This window comes from Gossypium hirsutum, chromosome A08, assembly GCF_007990345.1.
Source record: "Gossypium hirsutum isolate 1008001.06 chromosome A08, Gossypium_hirsutum_v2.1, whole genome shotgun sequence".
Classification (NCBI taxonomy): domain Eukaryota; kingdom Viridiplantae; phylum Streptophyta; class Magnoliopsida; order Malvales; family Malvaceae; genus Gossypium; species Gossypium hirsutum.
In genome coordinates, this window is record NC_053431.1 from 115,138,167 (window position 1) to 115,164,642 (window position 26,476).

Here is a 26,476-nt window from a genome sequence, read left to right on the forward strand (position 1 = left end):
AGTAGTACGTTTACTTACAGTTATTGTAAAAATAGTGGTGAATCCCCCGTCCAAATAAACCTAAGCTTGCTACAAAGATACCTTGGAAAACAAAAAAAAAATGTAAAAAAAAAAATTAAGAGATAGTTCTCCAACATTCGGGAAGTTTCTGCGACCGCTCAGTTTTGCCACCTTCTCTCCTTTTCCGTTATCCACGTTTCTACATTGCTGCCATGTTTAGTCTCCTTTATAAACCCCCCCCCCTACCCAAATCCACAATTACAAAACATTGCCAAAATCCAATACAAAGAAGAACCATTCACTGTTTTAGAAGCAATGGCATATTCGACTGCTTTAAGAAGAGTCCCTGTATCGACTCTGGTTTCGAAGCTGGCCAATCTTTCACCAGCACGTACCGTTTCAGTGGCTACTCCCACCGTGGCTCGCTCCTTCAATACCAATGCTCAGCTCACCAACTTCAACGACGAGGATCGCTCCGTCAACGTTCAGCGCCAATCTGATCGCTCTGTCTCTCGCCGTCGTGATTCTCCCCGTTTCTTCTCTGGTACTTGTTTTCTAACCCCTCCTTTTCCCCTTTCTTTCGTGTTTCTTTCTGTGACATTATAAATATCATATTTGAGCACTTGAAGCTCTTTTTTTTTCAGTTAGGTTTTATGATCGAGATGGGTATTTGTTTTCTTCTTTTAAAGTTGAATTTTGTTTTAAAGAGTGAAGCTTTGGATGTTTTCCTGTAGATGATATAATCCAATCTGAAAAAAGAAATGAATGTAACAAATAAGTAATTACTATCTAAAACAATGAAATAATTACAGTTTTGAATGTGGATGCTGATACAAATTTCATTCAAATTCAAATTTGTTTAAAAACTCTCATTATTCCGGAAGCAGGGGAAATGCTTATAGCTATATTGTTGGTGGTACAGATGTATTTGATCCATTTTCACCAACAAGAAGCCTGAGCCAAGTCCTGAACCTAATGGATCAATTCACGGACCACCCATTGCTGTCAACTCCGAGCTTGTCGTCAAGGAAAGGTGGGACATGAGGGAGGACAACAATGCTCTTTATATCCGGATTGAAATGCCGGGGCTTAGCAAGGAGGATGTTAAGATCTCGGTGGAACAGAACACACTCATTATCCGAGGAGAAGGGGGTAAAGATTGGGAGGACGAAGAAGAAGAAGAAGTGGGGGGAGGGATACGGTACTCGAGCAGGCTTGACCTACCCCCCACCATGTATAAGGTGGATGAGATAAAGGCTGAGATGAAAAATGGGGTGTTGAAAGTGGTTGTGCCTAAAGTGAAGGAGGAGGAGAGGAAGGATGTGTATCAAGTCACCGTTGAGTAGTGTACAAGTTTATTGTTAGTGAAGGTAAATGGATGTGAATAAGGACTAGGGTTTTTGCTGCTTTAGGGTGATGGAGAGTTAATGTTAGCTCATATTGTAATGTAATCTTCGAGTCTTTAAGATGCGAGTTTAATAAATAAACTAGGGTTATGTTTTGTATGATAAAAGTAGTTTCTCTCCATCTTTAGTTTGTTAGCTTCATTTCTGCCACACTTGATATAACTGAGGCACTCTCAAATAGAGAATTGAAGTAAGTATGACAATTAGCTTTGCATTCAATTGGTGAAAATTTGTCTGAAAATCAGATAATAAAACACTTTCTTTGCAGTAATTGAGATTGTAAGAGAAACCCTGACCGGCGAAAGGGGAAGACATGGAGCTAAACCTGGTGGGCAAATACATGCTTGTATAGAGGTCTCACTCCATTTTCAACCACATTCGCTGATTAAGCTATGGTCTTTACCAGAGGTTAAAAATTTATTTATTTCTAAAGCCAATAATTTTGATAGTCAAAAGTACTAAAACCAATCTAACTTTTTCCATTTTTGTTCTTTTTGTTACCAAAATACAAAAGCCAAATCGAAGTAAAAAACAAAAAACAAAAAAAAAGAAGAAGAAGAAACGATAAGTACCGAGTACGGTGTGAGGCTCAGCTCGGACAAAACAAACAATGATGGCATTATTTTGATAAACAATAGCTTCAATACTATACTGAATTTCCAAACACTTAATAAAGCCAACTATCTAATCATATTATATATCATGCAGGCTGTTTTCCACATGTCCCATCTGTAACTTAATCGGGGAACAAAGTGTGAATACATAGTATATATTTATCAAATGCGAAACCACCCCCTCAACAAGAGGGCACCAGTGGTCTAGTGGTAGAATAGTACCCTGCCACGGTACAGGCCCGGGTTCGATCCCGGCTGGTGCATTGAAATTTTGCCTTTTACAAGGTAACCGTAATTTTTCACTGTCTGTAAGTGAAACAGGAAATCATCCCTATTTTATGGATCAACATCTTTAACCTGATGTCTAGCATGTTGTGATGGCAGAACCTTCTTCCAACATTTTTTCTTTTCTTACACACAACGTTATGGTCTGATGGCCTTAGCTCCTTAATGCCAGATCTAAAAAACAGTAATGGCGTGGTTTGTGGGATAAGTTGAGAAGGAGCATGGTGATGAACTGATATAGTTAAGTCAACTTTTTGTTTCAATTTTTAGAGCCAACATAAATTAATAAATATTTAAAGCTAAACTTATTAATTTATAAAATGTATAAATTCTAAGACGAAAAAAATAAACAAGTGAGGAAATTAACAAAATCCTTCTTTTGTGTACACATGTATTTTGTTTATTAATTTATGAAATCGAAGATTGATAATAAATAATTCACTCATCATCACATCAATTAAATATAACTCATTAAAAACATACATATTTAAAGAAACAGCTTTTAAGTTTCCTAGTATGTGAATTCCTTTTCAATTTTATTTTGATTTAAGTATATTTTAATTTTTAATTTATTCATGCATTATAATAATTTAATTTCATTCAAATATATATTAATTATAATCATAATCAATAACCATACATATGAATAACTTTTATAAAAAATTATATTGTATTTATATTTACACAATAACATAAATGAAATCTTTTGGAGAATTACGAGGATTATATCAAATTAGTCTCTCTATTATTAAATAAATCAATTGAATTCATTTGCTACTAAAAAGAATCAAAGCAATTTGAATTGGAACAGAGTTAATATTTACCACATGAAAAATATTTTGAAAAATATTTTTTTCAACTGCACTTTAATTTCAAACAAAATATTTCATTTACAAAACCATATAAACTTTTAAAAAAAATATTAATTCTAGTAAACAATAAATTATAATATTTTTTAAAGGGATAATATTTGATGCATTGTTGGTGCATAAGTATCATGCACCATCATCATTGGTGTAAATTAAAAACCTATCTAAGGGCTTGAAAATAAATACAATTAACTTTATTTAAATATAATTAAATATTAGTCATAATTATTTTATTTATATTTTAAGTTTTAGATTTGATTATTTATTTATTTATTTATGTTTAATAATTACAATTAATATTTATTTTTAAACCCTTCAATTTCTTTTTTGTTTTATGTTAGTGATGATATGTCATTTTATTATTTAATGGTGTATGAAATCTATACACTTACAATAATCAAATATTTTCTTTTTTTCAGAAAAATAATAAATGTTAACTATATTCCGATTTGACTTTATATGATTTATTTAATAGTACATGGATTAAATCAATTCACTTAATAAGGATAGCATAACACGGGATTTCCCAGAAACTTTTGACATTTTTTTTAAAATTGAAGAAAGCAGCTTGTTTGAATAATTTAGTTAGTGAAGTTGAGCAGAACGTCGTGGTTGTCATTTTCTTTTTTTCTGCAATATATAGATATTTTGGTTTACGTACAAAATAGTTTATAAAAAAAGACAGTTTTGTAGCCAAAATAAAAGGGTATCAGGTTGTATTTAATTTTCATAACCATGCAATAAAACTAATAAAATATTTGGGAATTCCAGAAATGAAATGAACTTGTCTAGGGTTAGGGTATTGATTGCTATATAGCTGGGAATGGGAGTATCAAAACTATTAGTTGAAAGAAATAGTAGAAAATGAATGGTAATCAACCAAAATCAGACACAATATCCCAATAATTGAGGCCAACCTGTTGTAACTTTTTAGCACTCTTGGTCCCACTAATTATCCACAAGCTTTATTACTTGTACATCTACCCAACTTATCCATAGTCATAGGTATAATACCCATTCCGGCTAATCATGTGAGACTTTCAGAAAGTAGCATATGAATGTTTGAATATAGTTTTTCATCTCTCATTTATCCCTTTGTTTTTGACTACTTAGTTTTTGTAACTTATTACTTGTCATGAGATTACCGAGAAAATGTCTTTTTTTCATCGGGTTTCTTGTTTAATATGATTTGCTCACCCGCTTTTCAGTTTGAATGTTCTTTTTAGAGTTCATTGAGGATCAATTAAGCATAATAACTTGTATCGCCTCAAAAAAGAATCATAAAATGAGCTTCACCTTGCACGCCCTCATGCCCTGCAATCAACCTTCCTAGCCTTCATAACAATCTACCTCCTCTTGTCTTTCTTTGACTCTCCGTCTATTTAGGTGAATTGGTCTTCTTTGCACCGCCACCCTCTTCTCCTTATTTCCTCAATTGTTGAAACTTGTATCAATAATAAGTAAGAAAAAAAATCATATAATTCCAATTAGAGGTGTGCATGGGCCGGGCCGGGCCCACAAAAAATTTCAGGCCCATTTTCTAGGCCCGGGCCCGGCCCGACCCGAAATATGGGCCTAAAAATTTGCCCAAGCCCGGCCCAAAATAAAATTGTTAAACCCGAGCCCGACCCGGCCCGGTCCATATTAAATTTTTTTAACTTATTTTATTAAATAAAAAATTTTAAAATATATTAAATAATCAAATACATTTAAAACAAATATTAAAACAAGAAACAAATAAAAAATATATTAAAACAATTCTTAAAACAATACACAAATTGAAAATATATAATAAAAATTGATTATATTAAAATTAAAATTAAAATATAAATATAATTAAAAATAATAAAAAAATATATTTATTATATAATTCGGGCCAGGCCGGGCCGGGGCAGGGCCAAAACAATTTTACCCGAGCCCGGTCCATTTTCTAAACGGGCCTCATTTTTGTGCCCAAACCCATATTTCGGGCCTATATTTTTACCCAAACCCTCCCATTTTTCGGGCGGGCCTTCGGGCCGGGCCGGGTAGCCCAGCCCATGCACACCTCTAATTCCAATGTATTAAATTGTTCACTTAGATCATATGATTTTATGTATAATTCTATATGCTATCAACTTGTGACAAAAAAAAATTTAAGTATCAATTTGAGAAAAAATTATATAATTTAGATATTAATTTGTAAGTTAAGACCTTTTAAAATAGATTTAACAGTTTAACTAACGGTTGGATTAAAGGAGGTGTCAATTTAGGAAAAAAAAAATTTAAATACCACGTGACAAAAAAATTTAAATACCAAAATAGGAAAAGAATATAATTTAAATAACAAATTGTGAATATCTCAAAATCATGCTATTTCGTTTTTTTTCGACTATGATATTGGGGAAAAAATGTTCTCCGATTCAATTTGTTCCAATCTGTTCATTTGTTTGGGATCCAAAAACTTAATAAAATTATTGCTAATTTTTAAGTTGGGTGTAGATATTTGTACTCATTTAAAAAAAATAAAAGAATATATATTTAAAATTTTGATTTTTTTAAAAATTATATATATTTGAAATTTGAACTTATATATTTTTATTTTTTAGATTTTTATACATTTTTATTTTTAAATAAATTTTTTAAAATTATGACAACATTAATAGAATGTACAAATATTAATAGTTAAAATTTTTGATATTTTTAGAATTAAGACTCAATTAATAAAATGTGCGAGTGTTGATGACTAAATTTAATATTATAACAATCAAAAGTAGTATAAATTGATGGGAAGCATGGACGCTGTAATTAATTATCCTTAGTGACTTTAGAAATTGATAGTGACTAAATTACTCCATATTTTGATAATAGATCAATTTGCTAAATATCGAAATTGAGAGAAACTAGAGAAAATTTTTACTTTTTTTTTCAAATAGATGTTCCTTACTTAAAAAAAAAACTCAAAAATTTGAGGGACCGTAGCCTTTATCCGCTTCCTTAGTTATGCCCTTGTATGATACATAGTTAAGAAATTTTAAAATTAAATGGCTTTATTTTTGATGATGTATCATTATATTATTTTAGGGAGGGATCTACCTATATCTTGTAAAATTTTAAAGTGATTTAATATTTTTTCGTAATTTTTTATATAATTAATATTAATATTTTATAACCTATTCATATAGATTATACATGTCAAGTTTCATATAAATTAAAAAAAAATTCTAACTATTTATTTGATATAAAAAGTTTTCAAAAGCTAAATATATATTAATATAAACAATATTTTAGATTATTATGATAGATGTATTTGATAGATTCAAAAATTTACATGCACAAATGTCTTAATAAATTCTTAATTATATAAAAAGTGACGAAAATATGTAAAACCATAAATCAACACTTTTATTCTATTTTATTTTTTGACAATGTATAAAATCAAATGTTATGAATAAATCTTAATTATACAATTAATTTAAAGAAAAAAATAGTGAAATATATTAATTTATTCTTTATTTTAAGAAATAAGAGGCATTTGTAAATGATTTTAAACATTCATCAGGTACCAACATAAAATACTCTATAATTCATGAACATTTGATTTAGCAATACGAGACCGGAGGTTGGACGAATAAGCGATAGACCAATGGGAGTGGAGAGCGTAGAAATGGAAGGTCTTAATGGCTTCCTCTTTGCTTTTTGCAGTTGAAACTTGAAACTGTCCTACCACCCCTGACTGCTCTCAATTAGGGGTGTTCATTCAGTTAACCGACCGGTTAACCGACCCGAAATTACTATAACCGAATTAATCGATCTTCTAAAAATTTTAACCGTTAACCGAACCGATTTTTTTTAAAAAAATTTAACCGAACCGAAATTTTTTCGGTTAATAAGGTCGGTTAACCGAATTAACCGAAAATTATGTATTTTTTATTTTTGGTTAAAAATTACCCGAATTACTCGAATTACCCGAATTACCCGAATTAACCGAATTACCGAAAAATACCCGAATTTTTTTTATTTTTTATTTTTAAAATTTAAAAAATTTATAAATTATTAAAGTAAATTGGGTTTTAGACTTTAGTAAATTGGGTTGTCTTTTAGTTTTAGTTTTATTGGATTGGGTAATTGGGTAAACTTTAGTTTTAGTTTTATTGGGTTGGGTAATTGAGTTTGGGTTGGGTTGGATAATTTTATTTATTAATTTTTTCGGTTAACCGACCGATTTCGAACCGAATTAACCGTTAACCGAAAAATTATAAAATAATTAACCGACCCCCGACCGAAAAAATTCGGTTAACCGACCGATTAACCGAATTCGGTCGGTTAACCGAATTTTTTCGGTTTTACCCGAATTATGCACACCCCTACTCTCAATAACCCACAAATCTAAAATATATTATTATTTTATATAAGCAATGGAAAGGAATCCCAAAGATTATGAGAGAGAAAGAGACGACAGAAAGTGAATATAAATACCAGAAAAAGAAACAATGATGTGCCACACAAACCACTCAACACCTTTCTCTTCTGATAGAGAAAGCAAAAGAAAAACAAATAAAAATAAAAATCTCTCCTCTTTCATAGTTTCATTACATTAAATTCCTTCCTCTCTTTCATCTTTTTTTTTTCTTGTCTTAAACCCAAAGTGATGGTCTGATTGTTTTTCTCTCTTGGGATTCTTGGGTTTTTCTTTTAATATATTCATGGGGAGGAACTAGTGGAAAGTAGAGACTTTTTTTTTTTTTAATCTATCTAATGATGGAATGCTTTTTTTGGGTTATTTGTCTCCTGGTGAGTTCCTTTCCCCTCACAGTTATGGGATTCGGTGGATAAATTTTAAGCTTTGTTTCTTTTGTTGTTTTATGTGTTTATATATCTTGTTTGTTTCTCTGCCTCTCTGTTTTAATGCTTCATGGCTTTTCTTTTATTGGAATTTGTTTTCATAAATGTTGATGTGCTTAAAATTATTGGAATTTAACATCAAGTCCTGTTTCGCTGGGTTGATTCTGTTTCTATGTTTTCATAATCAATGTTTTTCTTTTTTGTATGCGTATAACAACTGTAAACAGTGTGGTTTCCATGGCTTTTGTTATATCTTAAAAATTTCCCATTAATTTTACTAAGATCCATCTGCATGGTTCAATCATGCACCAGATAAGTGCAAGAAATGGCTATATCTCCATGAAGGAATGAAAGACCTTTTTCCCTGCACATCCTTTGAACTATGCAATGCAAAGGGTTGGTTCAATGTCTCTTTGTAATCACATAGTGTACTACTTTAGCGATGTTTCTTTTATATTCAACTGACTCGTCTATGTTTGATTAGCTTGAGTCTTGTATGTGATTGTAAGAAGTGAATTCCAATCACCTAAATCTGCAAGTTTTCTTACATTTTCATGATGAGATCTGTGTGTTTCAGCCGGCTATCTTTTGCCCCAACTAAAGGGTTTGTTGGTGGATGATTCTCTTTTCCTTTTTCATAGGCAAGAGTATAGCATGCATCAAGTTGAGTTGATCCTTCTTGTTATCTCTTAGATCATTTCATAGTTGCTAAATGTTATCATTCTGGGGGATTCCCTTGTATCATATCATGAGATAACATTACTGTTCAATCCGAATTAGCTGATAAAATATAATCTTTATCTGTGGTGCTAAAGTTTGTTATATATTCTTTGATTTATAAGCTTAGATCTTTCACCATGCCGTCAGATCCTTTGCTTCATACAGCTGAATGATCTATATTTTTCATCATAATCCCACCTAGGGCCTATGTACCATTTGGCTACTTTAACTTGCTTGGCTTGTTTTAGTTCCTAAACTCTTCTATACTAAGTATGCTAGTAGATAGAGTTACAGCAAAAGACTTGCAATGACTACAATTAATTTGGTATTTCTGTTTAAATTTTTCGTTGTTTAAATGGAAATATTTGTCAGTAAGGACTTGTCCTATTTGCATGCCATGAAATTGATGAAACATCTTCGAAGTATATCTGATAGTTGTTAAAACTGGAATTTTCTAGGCACGTTTCCCACGCGGAAGGCTAGTATCTTTCCAAGATTGGCTGCCTTAATGGCTATTATCAGTTTTCCAGCCTTATTGATTATTGGTGGTACATCACTAACTAATAACCATCATTTCTCTGTGGAAACTGTGCAGAGATGGAGAGCAAAAGACTGTGTAAAACATCATTTCAAGACTCAGTTATTCGAGGATGCAAGATTTGATATCAATTAATGTATTTGTTCAATTTTTACGAGGAAAAGATGTTGGTCGGAGATTTTGATATGAATTCGATGCCACGAGACACTGATTCACTTAAAGATGTTTTCAAGCAGACCATGCTTGATCAAGATATCATATTCAGAAAGCAGGTACAAGGATTTTCCTTTATGGCTCATTACATGTAGTTTGCTACATTTTTCCATTCAAAATTGGCATAAGGGCTTCAGCCATCTTGGTGCGGAAGGTTTTGGCTCGAAGCTTCTGTTCTTGCCAATTTTATTTTCATGTGATTTACTATTATATTTCAACTCATTGCTTTTACAGTAAGGGTTGAACATGAGGCTGTGCATGTCACATCTGTTGCATGGAAGAAGCATATGCCTCTCCCTCATTTTAGATGCTTATGCTCTGGATGTTCTGTTTTAGGTCTGTGAGCTCCATCGTTTGTATAGTGTTCAGAAGACTCTAATGAAGGATCTTACAACACCGGAGCTTGAAAAGTACAATTCATGGAAAGCAAATCTACAATCTTTTCCCCAAAAAACAAGATTGCCCACAAATTCAATTCCCCTGGTAATTGAAGCTACTGTCTTTTGAGATGTTAGAAGTCGACTGCCAATATATTAGTTATTGGTTTCTCTCTTTCTTGAGTGGTGTTATGAAAAAAATTCCCTAAATCTAAAGCATTTTAAGGTTTGATCAGGTGTAATCATGAAGGTTTGCTAAAAACTATTCTATAATAAGAGAAATCTACTTGAAAATTCTTTTCTTTTGCATGCACTATCATGACTTTCAACATCAGGGAAGTATCTGTATTGTTTTGTTCAGGACGGATTAACTGATCTAATACTAAACCTTTCTCTTTGACATTTTCTTCAGTTAGACTCGGGAGTATCTTCAAGTCTGGAGTTGTTAGAAGGGTGGAAGGACAATAACTATAAGTATCAGCCTAGGCCTTTCGACCGTCAACTTGTACCTGATCGGTATATTCGCCTTGGAGATAATAATAACCTTCCAAAAAAAGTAAAGGTTGGAGATCACTTAAAGGAAACTTTGGGAGTAAATTCTGTCCATGATGGTGGTTTCTCGGATCCACTGGAGTTGAGGCTTTCTCTAAGCCTAGGAGTGGCCAAGGGGAAAAAGGAAGATAAACAGAGAAGCAGGTGTGACAAGAAAACTAATACCTTCTCTAGAGTTGTGATTGATCTGGAAGAATCTACCGAGAGGACCTCAGATGAGGATGCAAAAAATTCACCTTTTGATTTTGCTGCAAAAGTTACTTATTTTGGAGGAAAGCATGATTCACAAGTTGCAATAAATTCTAATCCAATCACTTCAGGATGCATGAAGAAAGATTTATCTTATAAGATAGCTGAGACTAGCTCCTTTGTCGGGGATAGAAACTACCAAGACTGGAGTGATTCTGATCAAGGTACTTTAATTTCTTTACATTAGAAGCTGTGGTTTCATATTCATTTCCTGTTCAGTTGAAGCATATATTTTATGTAATTTAATCTATCATATCTTTACTCCCATTTGCAGGATTAAAATGCCACAGAAATATGCTACACAAAAACCTTTTGACCAGGAAGCAACAGTTCACTTCATGTGGAATGGGAAATGTGGACCTTAATGAAGTCCAGCTTGATGATTTGTCTTGTGAGTCTGATGATGCCATAGTGGTCAATCCTCTAATGACTAGCTCGTCATGTGGTTTTAGTGGACTGGTTAGCAAGAATCATGAAGCCATGTGTCCAATTATACTTTGGGGAAAAGAAATTAAGGAGTTCCCCAACGGCACTTCTGAGATGATTCAACAAGAAGATGGTGTAAAACTTGATTTAATTAATTCCAATAACAAAGACAGGAGAACAGAAGTTCAAGTCAGAAATTCTGAACATTGTGGAAGGAATGAATGTGGAATCAGTCTTAATAATCCTGCATCTGAATCCAGCCCCCGAATAAACATGCCCGAGGACCGTTGCAGCCATGGTGGAATCACAAAGAAGGGAAGGGATGAGCTGATACTGAAACTACAAAATGGTTCTGCTCATGGTCTGAACCCTGCATGTTTTGTTGCTACACAATTTGGTTGTGAGAAGACTGAAGAAGAGGAGAATGTGTCGATATATTCCGATAAAGTTCAAATTACTATTGAAGATGAACATCATGATGCGTCTCCTCACTCAGGGAAGTCTAGTTGCATTTCAGATAATGATTCTAGTCCTATAAGGACTATGGAATCTGGAATTCAATCCTGTAATTCAACTATTCCTGCTTCTGATCAATTTTCGGGAACCCATGGGAGACCTAAAGTTGCAGAAACTTTATCAGGTGAGCAGGATCAAAGATCTTCTGGCAGTAATGAAATGAAACATGAGTGTTGCTATAACAGGGAAGAATCAGCCGAAGTGGATGATTTGATCCATATAGCAGCTGAATCACTTATCCATATCTCCTTGGAGAGCTCAGCTTGCTATCAGGAATCTTCAACCCAGGCAGCATCGAATGAGTTAGAGAATGAGGACAAGGAGCAGCCACAGCGTTCCATTGATTCTTTTGAGTTAATGACTTTGGAACAGGCAGAAACTGGTGCTGATGAATATTCTGTAACATCGAAGCCATTTGAAGTAAGTGATGGACAGACAAAAGATTTTGGTATCAAGTTGAGAAGAGGAAGAAGACTAAAGGATTTTCAAAAGGACATACTTCCGGGCCTCGCATCTCTTTCTAGACATGAAATTTGTGAAGATAAAAACATTCTTGAGGGAGTTTTAAGATCCAGGGAGTACAAGAAAATGAGAGCCAAGATGGCTATTGGAGAGAACTGGTGCACACCGGTGAGAAGTAGACAGTCAAGGCTCAATTATGTTGGAAGAAAAACTTTTAGATAATATTCTAGTTCACGTTGGAAACTTAATCAGATTTTTAACGTAAATGTATTGTGTAATCCAACATCTGTTAACTGCAAATGATCTTTTAACTATTTTCTGATATATGATTCGACCTTTCAATTGGTACTCATTTTCTTCAACTTATTTTAGCTATGCTTTTGAATGTGATTCAAGGGAGAAGGAACTTGAGTAGTAAACATCATATGTATGACCTGTGAGTGGAGGAGTGTTGTTCCTAGAAATTTAACTCATAATGGATTTTGTCAAGTGCCATGAAGTTCTGTACGAAGTGCCCAATTTTATATGGCTATTCCCACCAGCAGAATCCATATGATCAGCACTAGAATCTAATGATAGAGTCCATTTTAGTGGCCCCATGCACAATCTTGAGCATATCGGTGAGGGAATGATCCCAGAAATGAAATCTACGGCCTTGATTCATAGATAACAGCGTATTTATTAGAGGATCAGTCCATCATATCATTATTTTCTTTGACAAGAAAATTAGACAATGAAATAATGGAAGGAGTGGAAGCGAAGCCACTAAAGAACAACCTTTGGGAACAAGCATGCTTCAATCAGGGCCCCAATAAGAAAAAGGATAAATACCAATGGTTGAAGTCCCTTGAGTGAAAGTGACTTCTTCTAATATTTGATTAGTTGGCTGCTTTAGTGGGTTAGATTGATAGGCAACTCGAATAATGCCACATGCAGCCAAGATTTTTCACCTAAATCTTTGAATCTTTGTGTTGTATGTGTCATCCTTTGTAATTTCACACATCCCCACTAATATAATTCTATTTCATTAATCTATTAATACCAAAAGGTCAGGGATATCGTTATATATTTGTTTCTTTATCTTCATTGGCTGTCTCTAATATTATTCTAATCTATAAGGGTATCATCCTCTCAAGAAATTTAATATACTTGGTGTCGAATATATACCCATATCCATAATTCGTCTACGTCCTGGTAATATTGGCAAGCAGTGCACCTTTAAGGTTGGTTCTCGTCGAACTATATTTCTTTTTACTTTTTATCACTGAGTCTTTTTGAAGCAGAAAAATGATTACAACATTGATTAATACATAAAACCAGCAACTTGAACATGTATTTGCGTTCATTGTTGGGTCTGCTTTTTCAATTTTCTTATCTGTTTTCACCTTCATCCCTTTCTATCCGTCTTTATTATTAATTTGTTGCTAATTTTGAGACTATAATGGTTTATAGTGTGCATTGGTTGGCGTATTATCTAACCCAAGCCACCGTTGACTAAGAGGGCAGAGTGTTAGATGTGATCGGTTGAGCACTTCAAAAAAAAGTAAACTTTAATATGAACTTGGTTTTCTACATTTGGCTCATTCACTTAATACAAAACAGGGTTCATCTATTGGTTGTTTCTGGTGCATAGGTTTTATCAAAAACTTAGTTTAAATCTCTCTAGCCTATGTTATTTTTTTATAAAGTTGATCATTAAATTCTTTGGGGGTGAAAAGCCTTTTGCTTATTTGCTACATTTCAGGCTTTAACTGCTAGATTCAGATGCATTTCTTTCTTATTAGTGCATAAATGCAGTAGTAAATTGTAAAATTAGGACAGAAGCTTCAGGTGTTTGTGTGTCAATGAGCCCAAGATGGGATTTGAAAGTCCATGAAGTTGCTGAAAGCAGTTTCAGACGTGCCAATCACCTCTTTAGCTGCATTTGTGATGGAAGTCAAAAGAGAAGCAATCAAGAAATTAGCCTAATGGCTCAAGATACAGTAAATGGATTCAGGAAATTGCTTAGCCTCCTTGATGGATCAATGCAATCAGAGTGTAAAAGGATCAGGAAGGGTCCACTGCCGAAATCCCATAATGTAAATCCGGCTGAATTGATGGATAGCCCCAGTTTTGCATCCCAAAGTTCCATTTGCAAACCGAGTCAACCACATATTCTGGGACAATTTGTCTCTCCACAGTTTAATCAATCAAATACTGGTTTGATCCCCAGAAATGTGGTGGTTTTACCAAATTTGATCATGGGATTGCAGCATTCTTCAACACTACCAACCATGATGCCAATGTTTGACAAGAAGTTAATTCCATGGTCATCGTCAGAAATTGTGGTTCCTCAGGATGAGTCTTGTATGCTTCTTTCAAAGAGAAAGATTGGGGTGGGGAGTGAAGAAGCTAGTACAAAATGTGCAGCCTCAACCGGGGGATGTCACTGTTCAAAGAGAAGGTAAATCCTTATCATTGAAAGAGTAACATGGAACATTAATAATCTGATATAAAGGATGAATTTGATCAGTTCCTTTATTTCTTATTTTCTTTCCCTGCAGGAAACTGAGAATAAAGAAAACTATACGAGTCCCAGCTATAAGTAATAAACCATCTGATATACCACCAGATGATCACTCTTGGAGGAAATATGGACAAAAACCCATAAAAGGATCTCCATATCCTAGGTATGACATAGTATTGCTTTTTTCATATTCATCCCAAACTAGCTAGTTTATTAATTCAAGAGTCAAAATTCTAAATTGTTGGATATATGTTGAAGAATGGACTGAAATTGAAGCGAAAACAAGATAAAAATAAGCTAAGAATAATAATAAAATAATTACAACTTGACTAATCTTGGAACATGATTAATTCAACTTGCTTCTTTATTAGATGATTTCAGTCTAATCAGCAATCAAAATGTCTTATAAAAAATTATCACTCTTTCAGTGCAAGTTGACAAGTTAGCAACTTGCAAGGGTAAGGGCTCGCCTAACATAACTTGCACTATTGAATACTTCACAGCTTTAATGAGCTCGCACTATTACAGAACTCACAGTTTTGGGTGAGCCTGCAACTTTGTAGAGCTCGCACATTTGGTGAGTTCGTAGTCTTACAGTCTAAGTTTGTCAACGCATAGATAATCACTTCACAACATAAATCAACTCTTTTAGATTTGAGATTGTTGAGGGGTCAAATATTGTCTCCACTGGGGTTTTGTCTGAAAAACTAAAACCTTGGTCGGCCTAATCATAAAAATAAAAAATAAAAAATTGAAGAGTTTGCGTTAGAGGTTGCATGGGTCGGGCCGGGTTAAAACAAAAATTTTAAACCCGTTTTCTAGGCCAGGGTCCTGCCCGGCCCGAAATATGGGCCTAAAAATTTGTTCAAGCCCACCCGAAATAAAATTGTTAAGCCCGAGCCCGGCTCGGCCCGACTCATATTAATTTTTTTTAGCTTATTTCATTAAATAAAAAATTTTAAAATATATTAAATCAAATACATTTAAAAATATAAAAACAAGAAACAAATAAAAAATTAGAGAAACAATTCTTAAAACAATACACAAATTGAAAATATAATAAAAAGTGGTTATATTAAAATTGAAAATAAAATGTAAATATGATTAAAAATAAATAAATAAATAAATATATATTTAGTATATAATTCGGGTCGGGCCGGACCCTGGCTAAAAAAGTTTTATCCGTGGCCCGACCTGTTTTCTAAACGGGCCTCGTTTTGCCCAAACCCATATTCAGGTATATATTTTTATTCGAACCTTCTCATTTTTTGAACGAGCTTTCGGGCCGAACCGAATAGCCCGGCACATGCTTACCTCTAGTTTGCGTGCAGTTAAACTTATTATCAATCTTGACTGACATAATTATTTTTTCATGAATTTAATTTCAAAGGAGTTACTACAAATGCAGCAGCACGAGGGGATGCCCTGCTAGAAAGCACGTGGAACGATGTTTGGAGGATCCTAGCATGCTAGTTGTGACATATGAAGGAGATCATAAGCACTCGAGGATTACATGTCAATTCCCTTCCAATGTGATAGTTTAAATTCGGTAATAGCAAAGGAAGGTCGTTTAAAGATTTTGTTTTCACTCGTCACAAGCCTATGTCGAATATTTTAAAAATGACCCTAGGAAATGAAGTATAAACATGGGGGAGTTAAGTTCATGGGAAACGAGAGTATGATTAGACTTGCAAAAATCAACTCAAATCTTCTGAGATGGGCCTAAATCTTGAGATAATATTGAGCAACATGTTTTATTTCTGAAAGGGGCCTTCTAATGTTGGGTTTTCTCTTTTTCCCCCCTTACATTAGATATCATTTGTATGAAGAGAAAACCTATGACTTAAAAATCTTCAATTAAAATTTTTAACATTCTACATGGAATTCGTCTTTTAAGCAAATATTATTTGTTGAGTGTCGGTTGATATTATCAGATGATGGATTTCTAATATTTGATACATAAGTGGGGAATATGAGTGGAACAAGTGTACGTGTGAAATAAAGTTTGGCACTACACGCCGATTATTTCTTCTCTTCTATTACCGATGCCTTGCTCCCTTGGGTGGTAGGCCCAAAATATCATAGGTTTTTTTTTATCTTCTTACGGCAAGAAAGTATATTTTTTGAGTTTAAATATGTTAAAGATCTATATACTCTTTTAAATTTTAAATTTTAATAATGTATTTATTATACATTATTTAAAAATTTTGATACCTTCATTTAGTTTTGTCATTAAAATTAATATAGATTTAATATTATAGATGGTATGTTTTTCCTTTTTTGATCTAATCGATGTCATGTTTAATTCACTACATAACAATCAGTATTAAGTAATTACGGATTGGAACACATGTAAAATATTTTTTTTTTCCAAAAAAACGGTAACAGTTTATCACTAAAATATAGATTGATGAACATCATTTGCTATAAACTGCGGCCAAACTGACCATCAGTCATCCTTATTATTTTCCAATCAAGTTTTTCTTCTTAATTTTCAAGTTTTTCCTTTTGAAAAATCTAATTTATTATTCTCTTGTTGGGAAAAAATAAGGATAATGTAAAATTAAAATTTTATACAATCCTTTCCCTGGCCATGAATTGGTTGTAATTAACTATTAATAACTTTGGAAAAGGTATTCTGGGGGTTTCATGTTCCTTTTCCTGATTTTCCTCCTACTTTTATCACACTCTCATTTGCATGGCCAAAATTCAAGTCTTGAATACTTTACAGCTAGTTGTAGATTGTGTATATATGGTCATATATATTTTTATATATATCCTTTACAAATTAAATGATTTCTGTGCCTTTTCAGCTTGCGAGAACGAACCAAGTGGGGTATTGTCACATGATATATATTGTCGTTAAGTTGCACCCAAATCAGAGTTTCAGTTTTTCTATACGTTTTTAGATGCTATAGGCTTATATGTATATCATTTCGAAGTTTCCATGTTGATCTTTTATCATTCTTTTTGTACAAGTAAATAGGGTTTCAGACTTATTTAAAGTCAAGCGGAGGACTAAAAATAATACAAAGTTATAATATAAGCACAAAAATCTTAACCAGTTTAAGAAACTGTCATGTTCTTCTAATGGAAGGTAGGTTCGGCTTCTTCCAATTCAATCCCTTCATCTGCAAGCCTCTTGTCTTTGTACATATACCATTTAGCAAAAACCAAGTAAATTCCCAAGTTGAAGCAACTCAAAATTGTCAAAAGCCAATAGAAATTATAGAGCCTCCCTTGGTTCAGATTGTTTGGCAGCCATGGTTTATTGTTACCGGTGACCTTGTGAACTACGGTCACCAACAAAGAACTAACGAAGAATCCTAATGAAAGGGTACTCAAAAATAAACCTGTACTCATCGCTTTCATCCCTTTGGGGCACTCCCTTAAGAAAAAGTCAAGCTGCCCTATATATGTGAAGGCCTCCCCGGCCCCCACTAACAAAAACTGAGGGACCAACCAGAAGACGCTTAATGGGATTTTAGCCATCGGGTTGTTTGTAAGACCACGTGAGCTTGCGGTTCTCAATCGCTTTATTTCCGTCAGTGCTGCCGCGATCATGGCTATTATGGATAAAACTAAACCAACCCCGATCCTTTGCAAAGGGGTTAAACCTTGTGGATTGTTTAACACCTTTTTTGCAATTGGAGCAATGAGCTTGTCATAAACTGGGACAGTCAAGAGAATGGCAGCGACGAAGAAAACTGTGAGTGATGCGGGTGGGATTTGAAATTTGCCAATGTGACGATCCATAGTAGTAGCCTGAGAAACTGAAAACGTTGTCATTTGGGCATAGACAGTCCAAAATATGACAGTGGTTGCCCAAATTGGCAACATTCTGAGCACCATTTTCACTTCTTCAACATCCGTTAATGTAGCTAAACTCCACTTGTTTGCCTCAAGACCAGGTTGGTTCATGATCGCGGCCCTGTCTAAGAATCTGCACACAATTTAAAGCTCTCAAACACATATATAGCCAATAATAAGAAACGACAGACAGATGCGTTTTTGTTTGTTTGTTTGTTTTGTTTTTGTATCTGAAACTTTCCATACACGACATCGAGCCAAAAAGTAATGAAAGTGTTGGTTAATTTCTATTAATAGAGCGTGATGCAATATCACTTTGAGTATTAAGTGGGGAGTCGCGTGAAGTGAATCGACTGGGAGACAAGTCTGGCAAGGTGGCTCGTGATATTACTATCTAGTAAATATTACTTACTTACCTCTCTCGTGATTGTTTAATCTTAAACACCCACGTATTTTTATGGTCTGGAGGAAACCAATCTCTATTTCATAACACAAGATGTCCTTATCTCTATGGGGGAAAACTTTCGGTTTGGGATGCAAATACATGGCACAAATTTCTTGTTTGTTTACTTTATTAAAGTATGTTTGTCTTTTGGTTGCAAATGGCAACGAGAAAAGGAAACCTAAACTAGAATTGCGAACATGCAAACTTTGGTTTGAATCTAAGGTACCAGAGGCAAGAGAGAACAAAGGCAAAATCCAATCGTGTTTTGTCGATTCTTTGAATTGGACTAGCAATAAATGTCCTGGTTGTAGGGTGGTCCATTATCAAGAACCTTGATTAATTCAATAATTGTATTCTTTGATTGCCTTTTACCCTGATAGAAAACAAGTTAATGCAGCCTGCCACTGCCACTGTCATCCAACCTTACTTATTTTGCATATTTACTATACTCGTGGAATTAACTATGCTCTTTTGTGTTCTTCCTTTTAGAATTGAACCCGCCATTTTTAAGCTTCAGAGACGCGTAAAGAAATAAGTAGTTGAAGTAGACAGGTTTTTAAATACAACACTTACCGAAACTGCTTGCTGTGAGGCAACTTTTGTTTCTTCTTCTTCATTGATCCTTCAGTTACATCATCAATATTGAACAGCAACGACGAATCAGATGGCAACTCCAGATGCCTTTTTTTCCAGGCAGCTACAAACACTGCAGCGATTTGGGTCAATGGGCTCCCAACCAATTTCTTGAAACGGTAACGCTTGGTACCCGATAGAAACACCACCAACCCCATCAAAATAGCACAAGCACAAATACCGTAACCCCATTCACGCCCTAAATTATCCTGGATGTATACCAGAATGGTCACTGAACCAAGTGAGCCTATGTTTATGAAGAAAAAGAACCAGTTGAAGAAGTTTGTCATTTGGGATCTCTCTTCAGGGTCCGAATCATCGAACTGATCTGATCCAAACCCTGAAACACTCGATTTGAGACCGCCTGTACCGAGGGCGGTCAAGTAAAGGGCTAAGTAGAGAACAACGAGTTGTATGCCGCTTGCTGGGGTGCATGTAGTGACACTGTCCCTACTGCATTTTGGAGGCCTTAGGCTTGGGATCACTGTTGAGATTGTCAAAATGGTGACGCCCTGCTTGCCAACATAATAAAGAGCTTCAAATTTGGATATGTAAAGTAATTAAGGTGATGGTTTCAATAAAAGAAAGGAAATGAATCTTACAGTTGCCTGAACGGCCGCGAAGAGTACAATTGTGAGATACCTGTGAATATAAGGAACTCGTTTAATTCAGTGAGAGCAGTGCATGGGAAACCGTTACAAAGGGAGCAAACCAAACCAAACCTGCCAAGAAAAGTATCGGCGATAAAACCACCGAGAAGACAGAGCATGAAAGATGTGCCAAGGAAGTTGGTGACGGTGGTGGCTGAGGTAGCATTGCCCAAATGCATGGTGCCGGTTAAATATGTCACCATATTAACAGCGATACCTAACGTTGTTAGCCTCTCACATGCCTCAACACCTGATAAAATTAAATACATAGGAAAAGAAAGAAAACCACATACGTATTTTCAGACCAAAACCTGAAAACGAATCAAAAGAATATTATTCAAATTAAGGAGAGGGGTATATTAATGACCTAGAATCATGGCTGCACTGGTCCAACCACCGGACTTGGACCACTCGGCGGGGCAGCCCCTGTAGTCCCATGCGTCAGGAAGGGTTTTCCCTTGTGTTACAGGGAGAGACATTGGTTGATATATGAAAAAAAGGCTGCAGAAAGCTCTGATAACGCTAATGAAGCAGAGGAAATTAGATCGAATCGAAATGAAGAGTAGTAGTAGTAGTGGTGGTAGTATTGTTGGGTGGTGAACTGGGGGGTACTTATAGTGAAGTTAGGGGTGAAGGCGGCTTAAAGTCCAAATTGGAGCAACTGACACCTACGGCTTAATTCGATTGGGTTGTAGTACAAAAGAAAAGAAACCAGCCATAAATTTCAAAATTATATAATGTATGTGAAGTTTAATTTAGTATAATTATAAATATAAAATTTTAATTATAGTTTAAATATATACTTGAATTTTTAAGTTTGATATTTATTATTTATATTTTAACATAAATACATCAATTTACATTATTATTATTATTTAGTTATTAATATCTCAAAAAAAATTAAATATCTTTTTTAATAAAGATATTAATTAAAACGTTAATTTTTTAATAATATTAGCGTTGCAATTCATGTGATAGTTCAAGCATAATTTAGACTAACATAACACTATTTAGTTTACAAGTGATATGAAAAATTTTAACAAATTAAAAAAAATGATCATATTTAAAAATTCAACATTTAATTAATATTTCATTAACAAAATAACAATTTATATATTTTTAAATAATTAATAGTTAAATCTGACATTTTATTGAATAAATAAGAGTTAAATTTAACTGAAAAAATACATTAAAAATTAAATTTATTATCTTACCAAAAATATATTTATAAATAAATATTTCGTCTATTTTAGGAAATGGGGAGTTGGCAGAGGGAGGTTAACATTTTCCCATATTATTTTTGTTAAAATTAAACGGTCTCCGTTCATGGTTTGGGTGTGGTAACGTGTTTAATGTTATAGAAGAGAAAAAAGTGTATAAATCCTGAAAAGTGGGTGATTATAGTATGAGTGAACCCCACCAACAAATCAATAAGATTTGGCTAAGCTCATGACACAAATCAGCCTTCCTGGTTTTAGCTAACAGAAAGAAAGGTATATTTCTTAAAATCTTTTTATGTTATCCAAAGTATATTCCTATTTCATCCCTTAAAAGCTTCTTTCATTTGATCCCTAGAATAGTGGAATGATTTAGGGTTTTAAATTTTATAACACCACTAATCACAGAGTCCTGAATCTGAAATAATTAAAAAAGATAAATTTGGGAGTTGTTTAGGTTTATAAATATTTTGAATTATTTATTAAGTGGTTCTCTAATATATATGAATCTCGACTGGGATTGAGAAAAACATAATATATTTATTACCTGTTTTACTCGTAATTAAGGTTAATTGTATTAATTAGAACATCTTTATTATTTTTTAAATTAAAATAACAATAATGTTTAATTTTAAAATATTTAATATAAAAGATGATGATGTGGCTTTTTGTAATAAAAATACGAACGAAATTTCCCTTAACTATTTCTATACCTTATAATATACACTAAGTACATTATTTAGTATTTTAAGATGATGAATCAATCAAATAGGCTATCTACCTGTCCAAAATTGATTCTTCCACATACTATTATTATTTATTAATTTACTAATGGAATCAATTGATTTCATGCAGAAGCTTCCTTTACCTTTTTTACAAAGTATTGTGATTGAGTTGGGACTTGAGGAAAATCTTGGAATCTATTTTCATTTATACTTACTCATTCCAATGCATCCCTTTTAATTTCTATTTTCTTCTTCAATTTTAATCTAATCATTTCTATATTTTAATTTTTAACTTTTTAATTAATATAAAATAATCATCAATTTTTAATTTAATTCATATATTTTAATTTTTGACATAATTTAATCTCTATTTTTATAATGTCATTAATTATTATCGATTTTAAATATAAGAGCATTGTTCTAATAAAAAATTGTTTTATCATGGTGAATTGGATAGAAAATTTTAACAAGTAGTAAACTTTTTAAAATTGAAAAAAAAAACTAAAATTTTAAAAGTAAAAACAAATGAAAATATATTTTAACATTTAAAAATTTACCCTGTATAAATAAATAAATTATTTTTGTTTAGTCGGTGTTAACTATGCCGTCGATGTTACGCACTCTTCAAATGTGTTGGAAGACTAGCTCTGAAATTTATTGACTAGTTTGCACACGAAAAGCAATACTAATTTGTGGATCTACTCTTCCGAAATTTAGTCATCACAAATTGCAATAGACCCGTGTTAGGGAAAAACAATCCGCTTTTTGGTTAACGGTTCTTATTTTCTGTGCTATGAACACCATCCAATTTCCTGGCTAGCGAGAGCAGATTTTATGAATTGGAGGTCAATTTTTAATATACATTTGGGACCTACTTGCATTGTGAAAGCTACCAACTTAACCAGCTTTTCAATTTCATAACCTTTGCCTTTCTCCTTTCTTTCTTCCTAGTTTAGGGTAGGAAGAGTGAACTCAAAATCTTTTAGACATTGTGTATCCTTTTTTTGAAGGGATTAAACAAAATCTTTTTCATATTTTAAGTGTTCAAAATATAATTTTATTATTCTAAAGGCCTTAAATTAAAATTTTTTATTTTTAGGAACGTTCCCTTCACTCAATGGGGTAGGGTTAAACAAAATCTTTAGTAAGTAAGTTGTTGTTGATTTTTCTTAATTGGAAATTATGTGAAAACTTAATTCAAATCAACAGATAAATATGTGATACGTGGATTTTTGTTTAAAATTTATTTTTCCTTTTTTAACTAAAAAGGTATGGCAAATTTGATAGATATCATTACTGTTGTCTCATATTGTTATTATTTATTTACTTTTGAAACCGACCATTTATTAATTTTTTAGAGAGTTAATTTTCGTTTATTTTATTGAAAATGATTTTTGAAAAATAATTTTTAGAAAATAATTTATTTTTTGGAAAATTTAATATTTTTCGGTATTTGGATGAATATGTGTAAAATATTTTCTATTGTTTGGTAAATTTCTTAAAAATATTTCGTAAAAATTATTTTCAATAAAATAAACATACACTTGAGATTTTATTATCCTTTTATTGTTTAATTGAGTTTATTTCATAAATTTTATTTATTTTTTAATTAACCATGTTTTAGTTTCAATCAATCTTAATTTACTTAATTAAGTTAATTGCTAATTTTGTACATTAGAGAATATAAATTTATAGATATAAATTTATGTTTAATTAAGTTGAAAGTGTTAAATATTTGTTTTGAATATTATTTGGATGAGTAAGTTGAAAAATGATTTAATTTAAAAATTGAAGGATCAAATTGTAAAATTTTTAAAATTTTGAATTCTAAGGGTTTGAGTAGTGAAAGTTGAAACATTGTTGTAGTAACTAAAGTATATGATCATTAAATATGAAAATTTGGAAAGTTGAGCATAAAATAGTAAAGTTTGAAACTATATGGTTAAATTGTAAAGATTTCAAAACTTGAGTTTTAAGACTAATTTACATTATTTGAGAATTTACAATTCTGAAAAATAGAATATGAAAGTTTAACTATTCAAAAATCAATGACTAATTTCTGGAAATTTTGACAAATTTTGTTGTAAGGACTAAATTATAAAATCTAGAAACTTTAGAAAATGGATTGTTTTGTAAAATTGTACAAAACGAGGTTTAGGAGTGAACTGTAGAATAAGAAAATCTATTTTTGAGAAATTAAATTGTAGAATAGCAAAAATTTGGATTTTAGGGACTAAATCGTAAAAAAAATATAAAATTAGCATATAAGGGACTATTTTCTTCGACAGTGGAGAGAGCTTCGTCTTTTTGTTTCTTCGACAATTAAGATAGTGAACAAAGCCTTATTGGTTTGGAAAATGTCTTACGAAAAAAATTTGGTAAGATATTTTCCTTAAAAAAGTCTTGATCTTACCATTTTTTGAAGAATGATTTCCTTTGGTAATTCATTTTCCACCAAACAAACATTATAAAACAAAAAAATATTTTACGAAAAAAATTTTGCATGCAAACAAATGGACCTTTAATTTCGAATTGATAAGGGTCTTTTATGATGGAATGGAATTATACATGTGGCATGATAAGACCCATATTCTTTCTTGATTGTGGTCTGTGTATAATTGTTAGCTCAAAAACACTAAGAGAGAGTAGATTGGTATTTAAAAAATTTCAAAAAAAAGGAAAATTGAAAATAAATCAACACAATGATAAGTGATATTATCTTATCCCATTTTGCTAAGGATTTTTTCAATTCTTTATTTTAAAATTAATATCTTTTAAGAAAAGATATATAATATTTACGACCCTTATCTTTTATTAACGCTAAAATAGAACATTTCATCTTATCTTTTATAATAGTTAATAGAACCACTCTAACTTTCAAGGATTAATTAGATACTTTCTAGCTTTTCAAGGCTCAGTTAAAAACTCTCTCACTTTTACAAAGATAATTTAGTGCACACAAGGAATATCTTTCTAATGGGCATGCTTATAGATTTAAGCTCTCCCAAATATAAATAAAACATTGAATAAAAGAAATACAACTAATTCTAACAAGTGTTTATGTATAAGACCAAAAAAAAAAAAAACTTACCATATAAGCTACTTGTTTGAAATGTTCTTTTAAGCTTTTTAATGATCTCTCTTTGATTTCTAGCATTCGGGGTAGTTGGAAAGTAAAACTAGTTGTTTTGAACAATTAATTCTCGCATTACAGTCATCCTGTAATTTGTGATATCGATACTTATAAAGAAAATATCAATATACTACTAATAGGAAAAGCTGTTACAAACACATGGGAATCAGTACTATGAAGCTAAGTATCGATACTTTAAGGATATGTATTGACACTTTACCATTCTAGAATTAGTTGTGGCTATTGACCTTTTAAGGTATTAATACCAATGATAGATTATTGATACTTATTGTACTAGAATGTTTAAAATAATATGAATTGAGTTTAAAGACATTTTGTTAACTCAAAAACATAAAACATTATTAAAATCAATTACAGTAAGTATTGTTGAATTTGGTTTGGACTTGAAAGCAATTTGCAAAATATTTCTTTTGTTTTTTAATATAAATTACTTAAAGAATAAAATAGAAAATTACTCTTAAATATTGTTATATCAAAAAATTTATAAATCAAAATTAACAACATTTAAAATATTTAATTCATGTATTTATTATAAAATAAAAGACAGAGAATAAAGAACAAAGAGAATGGAAGAGCAAAGGGTGAGTGTATTTTATTGATCAATTGAAATATTTACAATGCTTCTCCAAAATCTATATTTATAAACATAAGAAATATAAATGAAATATAACTCTAGTTTTAATTAAAATTAGAGTTTTAAGTACATCAAAACTTATCTTGATCCTGATGGACATCCACTTAATAAAATATTCATAACACTCCCCCTTATATGTCTATTTGTAGATAATTTGTCTCGTTAAAATCTTACTAAGATAAAAACTCTGTGGAAAAAAATTCCTAGTAAAGGAAAAAGAGTACATATATCTATAATATGCATAATATACTACCTCATTAAAAACCTTATTAGGAAAACCCAATGGAACAAAACCTCGGTTAAAGAAAAAAAAGTACAAGACGTATTTACTCACCCTCATGAAAATATCACATGCTTTCTCATATTCTATGTATTCAATCTTGAATACTAGTTTTTCAAACGACTATTTGAATGTATTTGCTAAGCATTTATATCACCATTCTTTTGAAAGTCATGAGTGAGGGAAATTCTGGAGAAACATATTTTGAGTTTCAACAATAATCATAGTAAACTTTAATCATGATTCTTTTATAAGAACACAAACAAGCCTTTTGGTTCATTTTATAATCTTCATTCAACTACTATTTTCTAAGTCAAATTTACCACATATGTTCAAATTATTTCAATTTATATAAATGAACAATTTCTTTA

At 32.2% G+C, this 26,476-nt stretch overlaps 3 protein-coding genes, 1 non-coding gene and 1 pseudogene across 13 annotated transcripts; 4 read left to right on the forward strand and 1 right to left on the reverse strand.

The window, feature by feature from the left end:
* Positions 1-204: 204 nt before the first annotated feature.
* Positions 205-1,677, forward strand: LOC107934070 (small heat shock protein, chloroplastic-like; annotated as a pseudogene).
* A 536-nt stretch (positions 1,678-2,213) lies between these two features.
* Positions 2,214-2,283, forward strand: TRNAG-GCC (transfer RNA glycine (anticodon GCC)). Its single transcript has one exon. It is a non-coding gene; the product is annotated as a tRNA-Gly (tRNA).
* A 5,344-nt stretch (positions 2,284-7,627) lies between these two features.
* On the forward strand, positions 7,628-12,375 carry LOC107905654 (uncharacterized). Of its 6 annotated transcripts, XM_041074859.1 has the most exons (7): positions 7,648-7,947; positions 8,311-8,394; positions 8,576-8,661; positions 9,314-9,528; positions 9,806-9,952; positions 10,259-10,811; positions 10,922-12,375. In XM_041074859.1, exons 4-7 carry the CDS (start codon positions 9,391-9,393, stop codon positions 12,271-12,273), a joined length of 2,190 nt encoding a protein of 729 aa, XP_040930793.1. In that variant the 5' UTR covers positions 7,648-7,947; positions 8,311-8,394; positions 8,576-8,661; positions 9,314-9,390; the 3' UTR covers positions 12,274-12,375. The 6 variants fall into 6 exon arrangements, with proteins under 6 accessions (XP_016687840.1, XP_016687841.1, XP_016687843.1 ...); XM_016832352.2 differs by lacking the exon at positions 8,576-8,661 and having other exon boundaries at positions 7,647-7,947; XM_016832354.2 differs by lacking the exon at positions 8,311-8,394 and having other exon boundaries at positions 7,647-7,947.
* Positions 12,376-13,085: 710 nt separating this feature from the next.
* On the forward strand, positions 13,086-16,436 carry LOC107905653 (probable WRKY transcription factor 15). Of its 5 annotated transcripts, XM_041074259.1 has the most exons (5): positions 13,086-13,274; positions 13,504-13,594; positions 13,868-14,494; positions 14,595-14,720; positions 15,948-16,436. In XM_041074259.1, the coding sequence occupies exons 3-5, from the start codon at positions 13,896-13,898 to the stop codon at positions 16,099-16,101; spliced, it is 879 nt and encodes a 292-aa protein (XP_040930193.1). In that variant the 5' UTR covers positions 13,086-13,274; positions 13,504-13,594; positions 13,868-13,895; the 3' UTR covers positions 16,102-16,436.
* A 1,052-nt stretch (positions 16,437-17,488) lies between these two features.
* On the reverse strand, positions 17,489-20,786 carry LOC107902667 (protein NRT1/ PTR FAMILY 6.3). The gene is made up of 5 exons (XM_041074863.1): positions 20,463-20,786; positions 20,168-20,345; positions 20,048-20,087; positions 19,386-19,957; positions 17,489-18,500 (listed from the first exon to the last, which is right to left on the reverse strand). Exons 1-5 carry the CDS (start codon positions 20,572-20,574, stop codon positions 17,645-17,647), a joined length of 1,758 nt encoding a protein of 585 aa, XP_040930797.1. The 5' UTR covers positions 20,575-20,786; the 3' UTR covers positions 17,489-17,644.
* Between the last annotated feature and the right edge of the window lie 5,690 nt (positions 20,787-26,476).